The 19,761-nt window shown below is 45.5% G+C and overlaps 1 protein-coding gene across 2 annotated transcripts in view; it reads left to right on the top strand.

The window, feature by feature from the left end:
• Positions 1 to 19,761, top strand: part of MAP1B (microtubule associated protein 1B) — a 97,151-nt gene that overhangs the window by 53,911 nt on the left and 23,479 nt on the right. Inside the window, exons 1-2 of one of the 2 annotated variants that reach the window (XM_036887919.2) lie at positions 15,360 to 15,471; positions 18,682 to 18,764. Coding sequence is in view for 1 of the 2 variants with exons in the window: in XM_036887917.2 (XP_036743812.2) it covers positions 18,682 to 18,764 (83 nt within the window). In the remaining variant the exon portion in view is untranslated. Of the gene's footprint in view, positions 1 to 15,359; positions 15,472 to 18,681; positions 18,765 to 19,761 lie in introns of those variants that run through there. The other variant, XM_036887917.2, reaches the window with a different exon arrangement.

Genomic DNA, 19,761 nt, shown 5'->3' with positions numbered 1-19,761 from the left:
TGGGAGGCATGCGGATCCCAGAGCTGTGGGACCATGAGACCCTGCCGGAGCATCCTTAGCATCTGTGCTGGTCCTTGGAGGGGAAAAAGCTTGGGTGTCAGGATATCTGTGCTCGACTCCTGGCTCTGCCATTATCTTGTTCTGTGACTCTGGACAAGTCACTTGGCCTTTCTAAACCTTAATGTCTCTATCTATAAAATAGGCATTTGGTATATATCCATCCAACTTCACATTTCTTTAAACCTGGGCTATTGGCTTAGGGCTGGGTCACCCCATCCCTCAGGGCCTGTTTCCCAGGGCTCAGAGCATCTCTGCTGTTTGCCTTCTTGCTGCATTTTACCCACCATCTGTTAGGTCCCATCTAGATGCCATCTTATATGAAAGCTTCCCTAAATCCTCCAGCTACCCCATGACTGTCCTCTGTCCTCCCTTAAATACTTCATCTCCCCACCAGAGTGTGTGTGTGCTCAGGGGGCAGAGCCATCCTGTTCTTTTTGCTGACCACCACCCCACAGTGTGGAGGCCATGCCCATGCCCAGCACTCTGTCAATATTTGATGGATTGAATTACACCTGATCATGAAATAGAATGGGGCCTGTGTGCCTGGTCATTTGTTCTTGTCTCATGAGAAGCCCCTTTCCACAGTTCTTTTTCCCTCTTTGGCTTCCCCCTGGCTGGAAGTCTTTTTCTTTCATTCCTCTTTCTTTCCCGCTTTCTAATTTGGGAAAGCCCCTTAGGATTGTCTCATGTTTCAGGTCCTAGGGATCACTGGGTTGATATGTTGATAAGAGGAGAACTTTCGCAGAGGAGTTGCATATTACAATGTCAAATGTGGTTATAAACCACTGAAATTTAGGACTGAGAAGGGGCCCTAGAGAAGCATTTAGGGAGGTCAGCTGTTCATCCAGCACCAGAACAATCTCTGGAACAGAGGTTCCCAAATCTGCCTGGTGATCAGAATCATCGCTTGGAACTTATAAATCAGAGTTTTCAACCCTAACTTTAGAGATTCTGGTCCAGTAGGTCTAGAGTGGGCCCAGCCATATGAATTTTAGCAAGTACCCCATGTGCTTCTGATAGTCAGCCGGGACCAGGAACCCCTGTTCTAGAACTGCTGGTGGTTCCTGGTTTACTATCTGTCTCCGCAGTGGGAGCCTCATCACCTCTTAAGAACCAGCCCTACTCTGCCAGTCTCTGGAAATGTGCCATAACTCTAAAATGCCTTAAATTGTCAATCGATTGGACTTAAAAATCCATATTTGTAGGTAACATGTAGTCATTTATTTAATGGCTAGATTAAGTCAGGTACCTATTTTTAACTTGTTCTTGGGTATTTATGAATAGGTAGAACCGTAGCTTGTATGGGCTACATTTATGTAGTCATTTAAACATACCCGACTATAACTTCTTGTCTAAATCAATCTCTATTACTACCTACCTCAATTGCAAAGCCTCTTTTCAACTCTTCTACATCCATTATTCAATCAGTATTATTGTATTCTTTTCAAAATCTTGAACTACAATTTCAGTTAGGGAGACTTTTTCACACAGCCATCTCCACTGCTGAATACTAAATAAATGCCAAGCATCCATCTGTAAGAAAGCACCAGATTCCATCTTGGAACATGGTTTCGGATATCAGAATGGGTCTCATTGCTGGCCAGGCGGAGAAGCTCAGTGTGGTGTTTATGGTTGCAGGAGTGAGCATTGGCTGCTCTGGGCTGGGGCCTTCAGGGAAGCCATCCCAAAGGTGGCTGTGTCTCCCTAAGACCAGAAGGAAGGAGGAAATAGTAAGAAGCAGCCAAATAAATAGGAGGGGATGAGTGTTCTAGACAGAAGCAACAGCATATACAAAAACCCAGAATAGATTGAAACGTCCTCGCTGTGGTTTGCATAGTTATCATAAAAACTTCATCATTTCTGCGGTATGTACCAGCACTTTAAGTCCAAGATGTTTACTCAACATTTTCTCCCAAAGTAGTAACTTCTGTGGCTTATTCAGAGCCTCCCTCCAAGGAGCACTGTTGTTTCATGATTCTTACGGAAGTCCAGGGAGGTAAGGGCAGAATGTGGACCCGTTTCCAGCATCTGAGATGAGAGAATTGGCCACTGGAATCACGGCAGAGGGGGGAGTACTCCAGGGTGCTGTTACATGACAGGCATCTGTTTATGTAAAAAATGCATAGAATTTTAGCCCAAAGAGATTTGCTATGGTCTAGTCCTCTCCCTCTCCTGCTGGAAGAAGACCTAGTGATCAAAGAGCAATTTTGCTCTTTTTGCTCCCTTGAAATTGCTTCTGAGCACCCAGAGGTGTGTGTCTCCCATGCTTCTTCTGGCTCTCTGAGGCAACTGCCTTTAATGTCTGTAGCCAGGAAGGCCTTGTGATAATGTGAGGCTGAGCAACTCCTTCCTGTGGAAGTCCAATGGTGACATGACTTGTCTTTTTGACTATTCCTCTCTGATAATGTGTAAAGGGAAATGCACACCCGAGGCAGCAGTAGCTGGCTGGGTTCCAGAGCCAAAACTGAATTAGAAACTCATTAAATACTTGGAGCTGGCTGGGCTGGGCCGGGGCTGGGAAAGCTGAAAACAGAGGAAGGGACGGGGCGGGCATCTCTAGTTGGCAAATGGCAGGCTGTAAGCAGGGCGAGGCAGACCAGGAACAAGACAAAACAGGGCTGACGTGTCTGTCACACAGACATGTTTGTGAGTATACTAGCTTAGTGCAGCCACATAATGTATGCTAATTGCTGGATTTCCTTTTTTTTTTTTTTCATGGGAAATGCTCCATTGGAAAGCTCCAAAACCAAGGAGGCAATGCAGAAATGCCAAAACGTAGGCATTACAAAGAAAGAGAGGAGAAACAGTGGGAAAGAGGGGATCCAAATTTGCAAAATGGCTTAGCATTCTGCTCTATCAGCACCTCTTTTCTGTGAGAGCCTTGCGGCAGCTAAACAGCCACAAGGGTATGATTTAGTGTACGTGATGTTCTTGCAGCCTCTGTCCCACAGTCTGCAATTTGTTTGAAATCCCAGAATAGTTATCATAGTTTCTAGTGATAACTAATAAGAAAGTGTGAGCTGGTTCTCTCTGTATGATTTTTCTGGACAGGACATTTCTCTCTATAGACCATAAGATTCAGATGCAAGTGAAGAGGGCACATTGTTGAGCCCACTTAACTAACCATTAGTAGAAAAGACTCACTCAGAATGTTTTTTTTTTTTTTGCTTGTCAAACCGTGTAACTCTAGTGTCCCATTAGATACCCTTGAGCGGCTGTCATTCTTTAAGTCAAATAAAACAGACCAACATATTAAAATTATGGTTCCCCTAATGAGGCTTACCAAAATGTGCAGACATCTTATATTAAAAAATAAATGGGATACAGAAGAAAAAACAATGTTTATCTTCATCTTTGACATCAAAATCCCAAGGGTTGAAGTACTGGTGAGTGGACTTCTTATCTTTACCCCAATAATCTTTAATGTTTTATAACTAAGAAAAACTATCTTTAAAGCAATTTTGTGGGCATGAGACATTTAGAAAAATTCACAATGAATTTGACTGGAGATGATAGGAAGGCAATGTAGGTATTTTCTAGATTAGTATAGAAAACACATTAAAGCATCAGGTTATCCTTTAAGAATTGTGAGGAAAGAAAGTGACATAAATTTAAGCTTCTTTTTCAAATGTTTTAAAATTCCTAAAGCATTTTGTCCTAAGATTAGACATTTAGCAACAGTACACAACAGATACTGGATACACAGGCAAGTGCCAGTGCTGGGAAGCCTCTGTTTCATATACTATAATCCTCTTTTTGTCCATTCCCCGCCACCCAAGCTGGGTGGCCTGAGGCCACACCCCTAAGACTGTAAGAGCATCCTCTGCCTCTGGAGCTGGGAGTCTGGTCCCCTTTCACTTAGGAAGCTGCTTCCAGAGCCATACCCAGAGCCTGGTCCAGAATGGTCCTCCAAAAGAGGGAAGACATCCTGTAAGTGCCAGTACCTCTTCATTGATAAAAGGCCAGGATTTAAAGGGATGGCTTTGGATTTGTCTGAGCCAGGATGACTGACAGTTCCTTTCCTCAGTGTGGTTTGTATACTGTCTGGACTGCAGTAAACACACTGGTACCTGGCTCTCCAAAGAGGCTGACCTTGTGCTGAAGATTCCAAAGCCCAGATGGGGGAGAGTGCCAGGAACTGCAGCGCCCTGGGGCAGCCTCCAGGGGTGACCAGCACATGCCAGGCTCTGGCCTTCTGCACTCCAGCCTCGCAATTAGGAATGTAGCAGATGGTTCAAGTCTCTTGGAGAAAAGATTCCCAACCCTTAAACCTCACCCAGGACCCACATCATGATTTCCTTGGCCTGGGGGTCCTTTTGTCCTTGAAGGAGCTGTCAATCAGGAACAGAGTTAGGTTCTCTTCTTTGTGGACTGCTGAACCCCAGAAGACAGGTCAAGCACAGCTCGCCTACCATTGGCTCCCATCCCTGTTCAGCTCATGCTGCTGCATGAAGGCCCTGAGCTGAGGAGGGTTCAGGCATACTTGGCTCCTGCTTCCTCACATTTTCCTGCTTCCTCGGTTTAAGTCAAGGCAGTAGTGCCCCCTGCAACCTTGGTCTGCCTGTCTCACTTCCTAGCTTCTGCAGTGACAGCCTCACTCCTAAGTAAATGGGAAAGCGTTCATGGTTTCTTTCTGCAGAGGACACTCTGTGGACCCTGACCGGTCTCTTCCAGAGCTGACTAACAAGTTAGTATTTTTCCTGGGGCAAAATGTACTCCCATTTATTCTGTTTGTGAAAGAGGAAAGAGTAGTGCATTAGTAAGAACTTTGCTTAGCACACATATGGGTAATTGCATATATTCCAAGTATATACAAACATAGAGAAGAACCAATAGAGAATATGGCAAGATAGGAAAATAGAGAGTGCTTTTATGTTTCCCAGTTTTCTTATGAGAACCCATTTCTCACAAAAATTAAAATCTGGAGATTTTCTCAAGAGTAAGTTTATTTACTTACTCTTACATAATTAATAACAAAATAAAAGTAATAAAATAATAATAAAAATAATAAAAGTCCCCAGTTTATTTGCTTTCCCCCCTTGAACTGGTTCAAAACGGGATTTCAGTCTTTCTTACAGGAAGGTAGAAGAGGGTAAGATTTACTTGACTATGTGTCTAAACCTCCTTTGCAGCACGGTCTTTTGGATCTTTATCCAAAGGAGAGCTGCCTTTTGGTTCAGGATTTATCACTGCCTTGAAAAGGCTCTTCGCCATATTCAATTCAGTCGTGTCAGAAACAATTCTCTGCTTAAATGTTAATTAAATATGTGGCCCTAAATTTATTCCTTGTTTCCTATGTCAGATTTCCTAAATCAGCAGTTGTCGTCCATCAAGTCTCCCAGAGAAGGTCAAGTGTGGGATGGGGACATGCTGTGACACCCTATTTAGTAGCCTTGTGAAGAGTTTGTAGTTGAATATGAAATCAAAGTGAAATTTTCCTACTAAGGCTCTGTTTTAATTCTTTTAGGAATCATATTGGGTGGCTGAATGACTAGAGGCAAAATGCAGTGTGCTTGTGAAACAAAAACAAAAACAAAAACACAAACAGCTCCTGGCACTTTTGGACATCTTTTGGTCCTAGTCACATAAAAAGAGCTAGACAGTGTTTCCTTTTTATTAATGTATGCTTGTGGGCTTTCTGATAAGGATGACAGATGTGTATTTTTCAGATTCACCTGATTTACTGACCACTAAATGCTGAATTTCAATCTACATTATTATGTTAAGTCCTACTCAGAAATTGAATTGGGTGTTTGTGTGTAACTACAGGAGTCTATATTTTTAGTTGTCTTATTTTGCAAAAGACCATAGACACCTAAATACTTATCAGTAGAAGGCTCTGATCTAGGTTTTGTGGGATTTACATAGAAATTGGCAGCTTCATTGGAAATCCAAATGAGATTTTGTATATAAAAGCCTGTGAAAGCGTTTTGTTAACTAAGACATTTTAATTTAGTTGGATGCAGTAGCTCATATAAATTTTTATGTACTCCTTTTAATTGAGTTATCTGATACAGGGGCCATTAACACTATCAGAATTTTGAGGAAAGAGACAACTCTGAAATTAAAGCAGACAGGAAGATGTTCGCAAAAGAAATAAAATGTGAGCTAGTCCTGTAAGGAATGGATTAGATTTAAATGATGCCTTACTTTATGATACAGTAAATGGTATCAACAAACAATATACCCTTTATTTAAAACAACCTTTAAGCAAACTATCCCACTGGGGTAAAAAATAAATGCAGTGACCAATTGGTATGTGTATCTGATTTACCTATATCATATATACTGAAAATTTAAGTTACTTAGTATAAGTTAAATAAACACATCAGCGTTGTAAATTACAGGTTTATTTCATGTAAGGTGTTAATGGTGTATGACTCATTGAATTTGTATGCTCTTAGGTAAAATGGGGAAACTCAGTGGCTGACTTAAACCCAAGGCCCTGCAATGCTACTTGTTAAAGTATGATTCCACATTAGGCCTAGTCAGCAGCCGGCCGGGTGGCATACCTCTTTCCCCTCTAAAATTAAGAAATGGTATGAAAAGCAGCAAGGTCGACTCTGTGTATGATGTTCCTGAGAGAATGCTGAATTCATGTAACTCCCTTTGGCCTTTCATTGAGTATTTTACTGTTGAAATGTAGCATTTAGATTTGGTTGAGGGAGGAGAGGCGAAGCGTTTAGCTGGAGTAAGTTCTCCCAATAAACTTTTCCTGACTCCATGTGCAATGAGAGGAGTCGAACTACCCCGCACGCAGCGGCTTGCAGCTCCTGCGACAGCCCCTGAAGAGTGTTCAGGGCCGTTCACCCGCCAAGCGCTTGTTGCCTGGTGTTCAGTTTTTAGTCAGTAGGTTTAAAATACTTACCCGAAGCTTTATGTACATGTACCTTAATCCCGTCTTCAAAAATGGCACCCTTCTCCTGCTGCCTGTTAGAGCTGCACAGAGAGCAGAACAAGATAACATGCAATGGGCTGCGGGAGACCAACTTTTCCGCTTAGAATAAGAAAAGGAGCATGTTAAGGAAGAAAACCTGAGCCAGAATTCGGTTCTTCTGGGACCATTTGTCAGAGCACAGCAGGGGATGGAGATGTGGTAGAGATCGTGAAAGACTGGCTGGGAGCCATGAGTTCAAAGCGAAGACCCTTACCAATGGAAAGGGTGTTCTCCAGTCAGTCGGGTGGGATCAGAACCTCGGAGAGAAGCTGAGGGCGCGGCTGCAAGAGAAACCTCACTCTGGGTCGGCAGATGGCGCCTCACTGAGGGCGAAGAACAGGGTGGTACAGAGGACCCGGGGCTCTGGCCCTGGGTGCTGAGAATCAGCCCTCAACCCCGGGAAAGGGAGGTACCCAGGTCAGCGAGAACCAGGTGTATTTTACTGGGCAGCCCGAGCATGGAGCCGCCCCTGGACAACACAGGCACCGGGAGAGGGGAAGCCCAGCTGCTGGTGCCGTCTGTCATGCCAGTGCGCCCTCGCCACCTCCCGCTGCTGCCTAAGGCCGAACATAAACAAACAAGCTAAACCAAACAACAAAAGTCACCCCCCTCTTGGATTGGGTAAGACTTTATGCCACATAAAAAGCTTTGACCATTTTAGAAAGAAGTACCTACACCAGCTGAGCTGAGAAACCACTTCAGCCAAAGCCAGATCTCAGGTCCCTTCCTTGAGCCTTCAGATCAGGGTCTTACGGCCTTTCCCGGTAGATCGTCAGGCTGGTCGCTGCACCCCAGCCTGCCGCTGCCGATGCTGGTAGCGTTGCCCCCTTGGGACTTTCCTGGGAGAGACCAACTCATGCTATTTCTGCCTGGTTTAGGGCTGAGGGCTTCCAAGCGGTTGAAATTATTAGATGCTAGGTGTAATATTTATTATGTCAGCTATTTGTATTTTTCTGGGTTTTTTTTTTTTTTTTTGTATTTTCTCTTTTGTTTTGAATAGCCAGTACCAAAAGACTAAATTTGATCTTTGTTTTTAAGGCAGTTGGCTTTGAGGGTAAACAGCGTGATAATTTGGTTCTGAATAGTAACAGAGAGGGCGAAAGGCCAACCATTTCCCTGAATTTGATGAATGGCAGGAATTTGATGGCAAATTAAATGTCAGATAAAACTGTCAAGTGATTCTGAGAATCAATACTTACTGGGAAGAGTTGTTTGAGGTTTTAATGATCACATTTACTCCCAAAGGAAATCTAGTAGTATGTATGTTCAGATACTAGGATATGTGTGAGGATGATTTTAAATAAGGTCATTTAGTATGTCGTTAGTGACCTAGCATGGTCATTATCTACACTGTCTTGTTTCTTGTTTCTCAAAGAATGGGTCACAGAACCGTCAGAATCACCCAAAGACCACAGGACTTCAGAGTCCCAGGCCCCTCCCCTCCCCCCTGAATCCAACCGTCTCAGGGTGGGCTGTGCACATCTGTGTTTTTATTAAGCTTATAGGGTTATTGTGTGCATAATCCTGAGAAGTGCCAGCTGGCAGTCTTTTCCTCCACCCGGCGCTGTCTCCCAGACAAGGTAATGCCCACTGGCTGAGCGGTGCATTGGTATGTAGGTTAGAGTGAGTATGTTTTGGGTTGAATTTGAAAAGCAAGTATGAGTTATTATTGGCTTACTCTGGAATAGTCTGTCTCAACTCTCCTCTATTTGGAGGTGGCTGAAGTTTGCAAATCAGGGCGGCTCTGCAGTAAGAGGTCACCTTGGGGGCTGGGGTGGTGATGTGTGAAGGCCGTGGCATCATCCCTTTTCCTGTGCTTTTTCTCCATCACCTTCATCGGGGCTTTCCTGTTCTTTAAATTAGTGGCTTTCCCAAGACTGTTCTCAGCAAACACTCTTTCTGTGTTCTCCAAGAGCATCATCACCTAAGAATAGGCCTATGTCTCCCAGGTCTGTGCTTCTGCCCTACTTGGTCGCCTAAGCATCTCATCCACATTCTTGCCTGCCTGTCGGACAGAGCCTCCTAGATCCCCCACAGGAACCTCAGACTCCACGGGTCCCAATCACACTCACTGTCATCTGTCTTCCTTCTTTCTTTTAAGATGGCTTATTAGCTAAGAGCTGGGGCTCTGGGCACAGATCACCTGGTTTCCATCCTAGCCTCTGCGCATACTCCCTTGGGCTATTGCTTAACTGACCGACGCTTCATTCTCCTCATCTGTCACCTGGAAATAGTGCCTTCCTCATAGAGTAAACGTACAGATTAAATGTGATAACTGCACATAAAGAACTGAGGCCAGTGCCTGTCCCAAGGCAGGTATTCAGTATATCATAGCCATTTTTATTATTCATTCCTGTATCAAATGTTGATCGAGCTCCTGTTCAATCCCTTCAGGATCAGGAGAGCATCTCATTCATGTTTTAATCTTGATGCTAGTTTATGAAGGTAGCATTATTTTTTCTGAATTAGACTCCAGAAAACTGTGCCTCTAAGTAATTCACGTTGTCTTAATTACTAGGAAATACCACATTATCTTACAAAGGCAGAAGGGCCAGTAAGATTAAAAACCCTCTTCTAAAACCTGCTCTGATATCAAGAAAGGGAGATCTAACTGTTGAACCATAGGAAAGTGCCATTTTTGAGTTAAGCAGTAGCTGAGACTGGCAAGTTCATGGTTTAACCTAATACTAGCCAGGGTACCCGGTGCATGGCAGGTCCCTCAAAACAATCTGAGAAGCTTGAGGGGCACTGACAAGGGTGGGGATTAGGAGTCAGATAGGCTAGATTTAAAAGTAGTTTAACAGCTTACTTTACCTCTGTGGACAAGGTAGCTGACTCTTAACTAAACAACCTGCCCCAGGAGCTTTCCCCTCTAAAAAAGGATATTTATAACAATGGATCTATGTGGTGCACTGAGGTAAAATGCAAATAAGAAGATTTTACAAACCGTGACATGCATCACCAATGACAGGTGGCTTTGTTAGTGTTTTAGCACCTTCCCCGGGAGAGAAGTGCGTACGAGGCGGGTCGGAACTGCCTTTAGCAGCCGCGCAGATCTCGCAGGCACCTGTGACAGCCCACTGCTCACCCCTGAGGCTCAGCTTTCTCTTCCATCGAGGGAGAAGGAGGTGATGGAATTGTCACCAGGGCGCCTTTGGGTCCCCCTAGTCTGTGAGAGGAGGAAATTCTGATTCCTTACACTACATGAGTGACAACCTCTCATATGGCACCTGGGTAGGAGGTTCCCTCCTTGGTTGCTGGACTCCTCAAATCTTAAAGGCAGAAGAAGGGACTCCTTTCTTTGCCCAAGAAGCATACGTGTTTTTCTTTGACTGCAGCAAGTTTTGTTTTGAGAACAGGGCACCTATACTTCTTGCTGTAGCCCAAAGGACCCATACCACAGGCGTGGAGTACCACCGTCGAGGTTTAAGTGTGCGAGCACAGAGGAGAGGGCTTTGTGAATGGTGAAGTCCTAGATAACAGTAGTCTGCTTTTAACTAGATGGGGGTTGGCTTGCCTGACAGGTTAATACTTCGCTTTTCACTGGGTGTGCCTTTAAAAATATCTATAGCTTTTGTACATTGTTAAAGAAACAGCCTCTTGGTTTTCTTACCCTTCTCAGCTGGCGCCGACATTGGTGTTGCTGTTTCTCCCTAGGTTTTCTCCAGGGAGCCAGGCCTCTCTCAACACCATCTGTGATATTTATTGCTACTTCTTCCAGCCAGGGCATAAAATAGAAGGAAAAAAAAAAACCAAAATGGAAACAAATGTCTTTCCACCACTCTCTTCCACTTGTAACCCTTGGTAGCCTGGCTTCTCATCCCTCTAATTTGAGGCCTAGGTAAGAGGGAAAAGGGAAGAGGAGACTTAAGAGATGGGGACTGAGTAGGAGAAAACTCCACAGAAAGAGTTTAGAAAGGGCTCAGTGAGAGCCCTGTGAAGGGAACAGGTCCTGTTGTCACCTGCCACCCACTCCTCCCACTGGTTCTGTGCTTAGTGTGAGCAGCTGGAATGGGAGGGGATGTGACAGGTGAACTGGGGCTCCCTCTGTCTCCAGGTGAAGGCCTGCCTGCCTGTCAACCAGGGCTTGGTCTGCATCTGCATGCAGTGAACACCTTTAAGGTGAGGAGAGAACCTCAGAGGTCTAGGTGGTTTGGGCTGTTTGTGTGCCTAAGCATCTAAAGCTCATGGGGACATGAGGCAGAAGACAGCAGAGAGGCCAAGAGAAGGATGGGGCGGAAGGAAGCAGGCACTGAAAGGCTAAAACAAAACAAACCAAATGACAGCATAAAGAAAAATGGTTAAGTCCAGGAAATGGAAAGAAAAGAGGTTCTTTGGTAACTAAATACTTTAACCCAGAAGATATCTAAAGTAAATTCTCTTAAAAAGTTGTCTAACTCCCAAACAATGATCAACTTATTTAAAAAAATTATGAGGTCTCCCGAGCTTACTAATTGAATTTGAGTTCTTATTCTCTTAAAAAAACAAACACTGAAAATTTGGAGAGCAATGTGACATTCAGGGACATACATCAGAGATGAAACAAATGCAGAAACAAAAACAAAATTTATTTCTAATAGAGAAGAAAGGCCATTTCCGGGAAAACCGGGGAAAGGTGGGAGAGAACTGGGCTCTGATTGTTGAGCAGAAACAAAGAGGGAGTTAGACTTGGGGTGCGTGTGGGAGGCCGTGTGCCTGCCAGAGGGGTGAGTGGCTGACTGGTGGCTGACCAGTGGCTGACCCAGGCTGCATGTTTACCTCTTAAAAAGGAGAATCTTGGCATCACAACTTGAAAACCTTTGTTTTGGATAGGGTGGGTCAGGAAAAGATGGAGAAAAGAATAGTGTCCCAGTCCTGACCTGAGTGGCTGCATAGAGCATGACACGGGTCCTCTACCTACTCTCTTACCTTGTCTGAGAGACCTTCAGCAAGTCAGTAGGCCCTGGATCTTTGGTCCATGAGGAGGGGACACTGCTGTTTGTCCCCACCTCTTCACAGGAACGTTATGAGGATTAACCAAGGCACCACTTGAAGGATGATGCTTTGAAAACCCCAAAGCACTGTGCATGAGGAAGGGCTTCCTGCTGGGTTCTTGTGATGGACTCTCTGGGGAGCACAGAGTTAGATGCTCTCACTTCAATGTATTCATCTCATATTTAGGCATTTTTTGATCCAGGTAGGATAACACGGAGCCCTGGGAAGTTGCTCTGACACATTTGTGACTTGCAAACCAGCTTGCAGGGTTGAGCTCCAACATGCACCCCAAAACTAACTCTGCCTCTTCCCACCCACTTTCTCTGTTGCCTCTGGGACACCCAGCCTAGAAAGGGTCCTTCTCCCAGCCTCAGGCTGAGATCTGCAAGAGAGGTAAAAGAAGAACAAGTTGATTTTGATGTGGGAGGGCCCCGGGAAATCAAACTGCCTCCAGCTTAGGAGTTTTACATCCCTGGGGAGGCAGTCTGTGATGGCCTGGCCATGGCTGGCCTTCCGTGTTCTGTGCTTATGCTCTTGGTCTTTGGGGACCGTGTAATCAGGAGATACCAAGCATCTCAGCACCTTTGTGTTTTCTGCAGAGTGCCTGAGGGACTGAATTATCCAACCTGGCTCGTGGTTACACTGTCCTCAGGTCTGAGGTGATTTCTGAAGACACAGTGGGGAGGCTTCATTCAGTCGGGTTCCTCAGCCCTCCTTTGGATCCCTGCCCCGAGCCCGCACGCTGGGCACCTGGGACAGACATCTGCTGATGTGGCCTTGAGGATGCGTTGTTACTACCTAACTCATGTCCCCCTCCACCCCCACCCCTTTCTGTTTTTCTTGCTTGGAAGTAAGGACATTTCTTGTTTGGAAGTGAGGACATTTGTTGCTTAGCAGGACAGGGAGAACCAGCAAAGGCTGTTGGCAACGGGCCTTTGTGCTGCCTGTGAGGCTTCCTGACTTCTACCTTGTCTCCCTCTGAGGAGGGAGCCTCGGAGCCATCTTCCCACCAGGCTGGGGCTGGGGCTGGGCTTCCTGCTCTGTGACCTGGCCTTGATTGGCAGGGACAGAGACGATGTCCATAGGGCACTGGAAGAAAAAGATTCACCAGAAAACTGCTGATGCAGGCGTCTCCCCCCTCCCTCCATGCCAGCTCCCTTTCTCTCCAAACTTCTTCCGTCTTCCAGCACATTTGCTTCACGTTATCATGTGGTTTTCTGCAGAAGGGAGGCCTGGATGTTATTCCAAGTAAAAAGTTGTTATTAAAAGCTGCTGGGAGACTTACTGGTAAATAATCTTTAGTTTGTGCATTGAGTATTTTTCATTTCTGGCTTTCATCCATTTAGCTAAGTATTGCCCCAGGGAGTGTTTTTGGCTTGTGAGGGTTGGGGATGAGAGGTTTCCTCTTTGGAAGCGTACTTTGGTGAGGGGGTGGAGTTGAAGAACTCTCATTGCTCTCATTTTCTCTTTCCTTCCTCCCTCCTTCCTTCCCTCCCATCCTTCTTTCTTTTCTTCCTTCCAAAGAAAACAGACTTTAACATCAAGACATTTTGTGATTGTGGCCTTTTCTTGATCTACCAACCCTTACTCCTAGCTAAATAATTCTTTACCCCACACATTTCCCTTTCTAACCCTAGAATCTTCTTTAATCCTTTCTAAGCTTGTGCTTCTTCACATTGGAAACTTTTCTAGCGCTGAGTCAAATACCAAATTCCTTTAAAAAAAAATTCCACTCTAGTTTTCCGTTGGGGAAGGGGCTGGAGTTATTGGTGTTGGGTGAGTGAAGACGGAGCGGCGGTGGGCGCTGGTGGAGCAGGGGGCAGAGAGAAGTGGGCACGAGGGCCTTTCTCCTTACCGGAGCCCCCAGCCGCTGACTCTGTCCCAGTTACCGGTGCCTCTGTATCAATGATCAAGACCCCTCCTCTTTCCTCTTCCGTACTGAATAGGTAACGAGGCTTTCTTTATTCTTCAGTTTCCATTTCTCGATTTTACATTTCTCAGGAAAGGAAGTTGTGGAAAGAAAGTTCTGGACTGTGATCATTAAGGGAAACGGAAATTAAATATTCATCCTCAAGATACACAGGGTTATCCTCCTCTGAAATCCAACTTAAAAGGGTTTGGCACGACTGGTTTTGCCTGCCTGGGCTGAGACTTTTGCAGGCATGGTTCTCCCCTCAGCAGAGAAGGTGTCCTGGGGCTGATGCATGGAATGTGTGTGGGAGAGAAGGGTCAGCTGTGTCCAAGAGAGAAGGTTCCCAGTTTTATGGGGTTTGGTTATGTGTGTGCCTTACTGGTGGGTATCTTTGGATTCAGCCAAGGGCAGCCTCTTCGGAAACTGGGAGAAGGCCTGTGTGTGTGTGTTTAGATGCAGAGAAGCTCTGCAGAGAAGAGACCCTGTGAGCATCCTACAAATTATATACCTAGAAAATAACATTTTTCTTTCAGAGATTTCAAAGTCACCTGGATAAAACATAAACCACTAAAAAGGCGTAGCTTTAAAAGACGCATAGATTGAATTTCTCTGTCAGATAGTCAATAATTGGAAAAAAGTCACAGCAATAACTGGAAAACACAGGCTTATCTGAGTTTCAAGCACAGCCTTTGGGGGTGTACTGACAAAAGTCCCATTGTTGGCAAGGACCCTATTGCTGCAGGGGGACCCCGCAGACCATCCTGTTTGATTCTTCGGTGGAGCAGTCCTTTTTTTGTTGATAGCAGTTTCCTCTCCCCCTCCGCCCTCCCTGGCCTGAGCCTTCACAATGACACTGAGTTTTGTGGCGAAGCCCACAAAACCCTTTTTCTTATCAAAGCACTAAGTCGCCCAGTCATTCCATCTCAAACCCCTGCTTTTGCTTCCCTCGGACCAGTGCTGAGGAGAGCTAACTATTCATCTGAGCTGCCTAAGGGTTTCCCTGTGAGCTGCTTCTGGAGAATGCAGGCTGTAATGGGGCAGAGAGACACTGCAACCGTGTTGTCTTTCTTTCCTGGGAACTTCTTTTCTGAAGCAACTGAATGAGACCTTTGCAGGCGAGGGTGGCGGCCTCTCCTTCAGAATGCCTGGCCTGTTTCCCAGTGTGAAACATTCCCCAAATATGCAACTTTGTGAGTGTCCCTTCCCGCAGCCAGAGCCCAGAGCTGCCTGCAGCCAGGAGAGCTGGCATCCCACTGGGATGCCAAGGGTGGGGGCATGGCACTCCAGCCCCTCGGGCAGACCCTGGATTTGCCACATGCCAGGAAAGCCCAGTCCCTGGTTATATCCACCAGGGAAAGAATCTGTCCAACTGTCCAGCTGTGACAAGAGCTTGAAGCTTCTCTCTCTTTAAATCCCCTCCTTCATTCAAATCCAACCCTATAAAAAGGCTTTTGTTGAAGGAGCAGCCATGGCATCTTGGTGCATGTCTGTGTCATTGCTGTCAGTACTTCCAAAGATGGACAAAAAGAACATCGCTAGTTGAATTCCTGAGCAAACAGGTCTGAAAATTGACTTGGAAGGAGTAGAGGTAAACTGCAGCTGTCACATGGCATTTGTTTTGCTTGCAAGTGATGAAGCCAAAGGGGAAGGGCATGTCTCGTGGATGGTAAGAAACACCCTGCCCGGGGAGTGCCTGGCTGCAGGCAAGCTGGCTGCGGGTCTGGGCAAGGGTGTGCTGGTGGGCAAAAAGCTGGGGCTGTGCTGGGTTGCTGTGGCTTAGACATGCATTTGGAAGGGGACAGCAGGGCCGGGGCATCCTGTGGATCACTTAGCAGAGAAGGAGGCCCTGATTCCTTTTTCATCTCTTGGGGAGGGAGCCACTTCTCTGTACCTTAAAACAAGTCTACCTCCGTGGGTTCCTACAGGATATATTCATGCAGCCACCGTGGCATCATGCTGCCTGAGGCTTTGTGGGCTGAAAACAGTCACATCGCAAGGATGATCAGGGAAATGACCAGTAACTTCTTTGTCTTAAGCTTTTCCTTAATTTTGTCTCGACTTAGTGCCTTTGAGTCTTTGTTTTGAGGAGGCCGCTGATGGGAGGACCTAGAAATGCAATGGTTTTCTGCATTTTGCTGATTGTCGTTTTTTATGACTATTCAATTGATGGTCTTTGCTTCAGCTTTCAGTGCACATGGTTGTCAGAAACACAACCACTGAGCCAAAAATTAGTGTTCAGTTGATTACAGGCTTCAGTACTCATGACATAAGGGGGTTCTTCCCCATGGCTTGGTTGAATTGTTTTTCTTGAGGCTCAGTCCTTTGCCTGCTCAAACTGTGTGCCATTGTTCTGTTTGGGAGTTTCTTCATCATTAGGCATTTGGAGTAAATTACGACACACCTTCTCTTAATTTTACCCTCTGTTAGATGGGTGCCTGTCTACCTCTGCTTTTTTTTTTTTTTCCTTTTTGCCAATATTCTTCTCCTAATAATTTCTGATTCTTTGCTTCTTAAGTACATCTCTGATTTTATCTCTCTGGATTTTTCCCTAGCTTTCCCTTGGCATTTGATGTCCATGTCATGTCTGTTTTTCCAGTGCCAGTCCTGTGGGGCAGTGAAGCAGAAAACTAGTTGTGTTACTTACCACTTGCGTGACAGTGGGCTAGTAAACTCCCTTCCTTAAACGTCTTTGTCCTCCATCCAGTAAGAGGGGACAGTCGCAGTACCTGTGCCATGGAGCTCTTCTGGGTCTTAATACAAGCGGGATGCTTAGAACAGTGCCTGACACTATTATTGTTTCGTCTGGGCTTCTTCTATTTCTAACACGGGGTTTACTGGTAAATATTAGCTGTTAGGAAAGATATACAGTGGAGGCTTGATAATACAGTGGTGGTGTTTGCATATGTTAAGAAACATGTTGCTGTTTCTGTAGTACTTCTGGCCCTTGACTATATAAAGGGAAAAAGCCCAAGCTAAGCTGTGTACCCTGAGCTGCACTCTAAAACCTCTTTCTTGAGACAGAATTCGCATACTGTACAATTTACTCATTTAAAGTGTATCCCTCAGCAGTTTTCGATATGTTGTACTGTGAATTTTTTTAAGTTCTAGTAAATTATGTATATAAAACATAAAACTTGCCTCTTAAACCATTTTTAAATGTACAATTCAGGGACATTAATTACAATTCACAGTGTTACGCAACATCACCTCTATTTCTGAAACTTTTTTGTCACCCTAGAAACTCTGTATCCATTAAGCAGTAACTCCCCAAGCCTTCTTCCCCAAGCCTCTGGTAACTTCTAATCGGCTCTCTGATTCTATGAATTAGCCTATTCTAGGTATATCATGCAAAAGGAATCATACAGTACTTGTCCTTTTGTATCTGGCTAATTTCACTTAGCATAATGTTTCCGAGGTCCATCCATGTCGCTGCACGTATCAGTACCTCATTCCTTTTTATGGCTGAATAATACTCCATAGCATGGCTATACCATGTTTTGTTTATCCATTCATTCATAGGAGGACATCTGGGTGCTTTCCACCTTTTGGCTATTGTGAGTAATGCTGCAGTGAACATTGGTATACAAGTATCTGTTCGAGTCCCTGCTTTCAGTCCATGTAGGAGAGAAACTGCCAGGTCATATAGTAATTCTATTTTAGTTTTCTTGAAGAACTGCTCACCTGTTTTCCTGGCAGGCAGTTGGTTTTTGGTCACTCTCCCTTCTTGTATTTCTCTCCTTTGGTGTCTGTCTCCCTCAGATTCTATTCCATTTCTTCTTGTCATCCAAGTTTCATTTGCTTCCAAGCAGTAGACATGTTGCTGTCCAGCCTCCTGACCATGTGTCTCCCTCCCACGTGTCTGGGGGAACACCTCTCTTCTCTGTTCCTCATCAGCTGGCAGAGCCTAGCATACCCTCTCTGGCCACACATCCACCTGGTCACTTTCATCTCACTGTCCATGGAGGGGGAGCCTTCGTAGAAGGTACAGTTCACAGGCCTCAGTCCATTTTGGCCAGGCCAGGGGTGGTTTCAACCACACAGATGTCCCTGAAACCTTGAAGGTGTGGGGAGTCAGGGATGTAGAGCCAAAAGCCTTACAGAAGTTCAGCCCTCCTTAGACAGGCTTCTTCATCCCCACAACACCTGGCTTCACAGTTCTCCCTCAATTTTGCTTGTTGTTAGGGGCGATTTGGCCACCCTGCCCAGCAGGAGAGTTGTTCACCACTCTTCATTTGCTTACAGTTTCTCCACTTTTCTGTGAGCCAGTGAATTAATTAACGAACACCGCAACAGACTGTAAGCCTGCCTCAGACAGCCACTCTGCTTGTTGGGCTAATTGTTAACCAGGGTTTCTGGATGTCATTCATTTCACAATAAGGCTCCTAATTAATCTCAGCACCATTCTCACCAGAAGAAAGGCTGATGCCGAGAAACATCCCCAATTACCATGAGAAAGGAAATGTCAAGAGCCCCGTTGAGTTTTCCTGGCATCCACCCCTTGTCTCAGATGAAAACCGCCATTAACACACACAGGCAGCCCGGCGACCAACCAGGAAAACCCAAGGGTTGTGAAGTATGCGGTGCCCAGACCACAGGGACCCCACTCCTGGAGGAACCTGCTGGGGTTCGCACTCTTGTTTAGTGAAACCCGTTGCATTTCCAAAGACAGTGTGGAGAGCACTGTGCTGTGCGCCCCGTCAGAGACAGCAGTGCTTCTGCAGTCCCAGAAGCAGGCAGAGCGGTTTTAACCTGAACGAGCTAAAGGTCTCCTCTTTGGTCTGTGTTTTTGTGTCTGCAGGACAAAAGATCCTTCATCACCGAAGTGACGTTTTAGAAACAGTGGTCCTGATCAACCCTTCAGACGAAGCAGTCAGCACTGAGGTAAACATGTGGCTCAGAGGTCTCAGGCAGTGGAGGGAGCCCAGCTGACTGGAGGGCAGGGGCAGGAGGGGCGGGAGAGCGACCCGAGAGGGAGAGGAGTTCCGGGCCCAGGGGTGCCTCCTTACCCCAGGCAGTGACTGGTGCTGTGTCAGTACCCTCTGAATAAGGACGAAGTGGAGGACTCTAGCCAGAACTGCAATATGTTGCAGAGGCAAGTGGGTATGAAATTTTGGGTATGCATGGGAGGCGTGCTGCTGGGATGGAGTCTGGCTGGGATGTAGCAGGGGAAATAGACTGCCAGCTCTCAGGCCACGTTAGAGAGGACCCAAATCTGGAGAAGAGCGGCATCTCAGATGCAAGCCCCTTCAGAGTCATCCTGCCCATCCCTTTATCACTTGGAAAGAAAGAATAGCATAGCTGTCAGGAACATGGCCCCTGGTGCCAGATTGCCTGGGCACTGCTGCTTATTGGCTGGTGCCCTTGGGCAAATTATTTACTGTCTCTTTGTCCCAAGTTTCCATCTCTGTGAAGTGAGATCATATTCATGTTTATGTTCAGTGTTCATATTTAATGTTGTGCTTGGACCAGAGCATGGCACATAGCAACTGAAATATAGATGTCAGCTGTTTTTATTATTAATATTATTAATATTGTTATTACCATCACATGAAATTGCTGCTGAGAAGAGTAAGTGGGTAATTCAAAGAGTCTACTGTAGGTGAGAATTTGGCTGAAGCCAAGAATCCTTGGTCACCCAGACCAGAGGAATTGATATATCTCTGCTTTCCACTTCTTTTATTTAGCAACTTTAGGACTGAGTTGCTTCTTGGACATAAAATAGCCCCTGGGGCCTCCATTATCTGCAATACTTTCTGTGCATGCTTTGAGCATCTCTCTGACTACAGCCTATTTTTAAAAATTAAGATATAATGACACACCATAAAATCCACCCTTTTAAAGCATGCAAATCATTGGCTTTAGGTATATTTACAAGGTT

Source organism: Manis pentadactyla, chromosome 2 (assembly GCF_030020395.1).
Source record: "Manis pentadactyla isolate mManPen7 chromosome 2, mManPen7.hap1, whole genome shotgun sequence".
Lineage (NCBI taxonomy): Eukaryota > Metazoa > Chordata > Mammalia > Pholidota > Manidae > Manis > Manis pentadactyla.
This window is presented reverse-complemented; position numbering and strand designations above follow the sequence as displayed.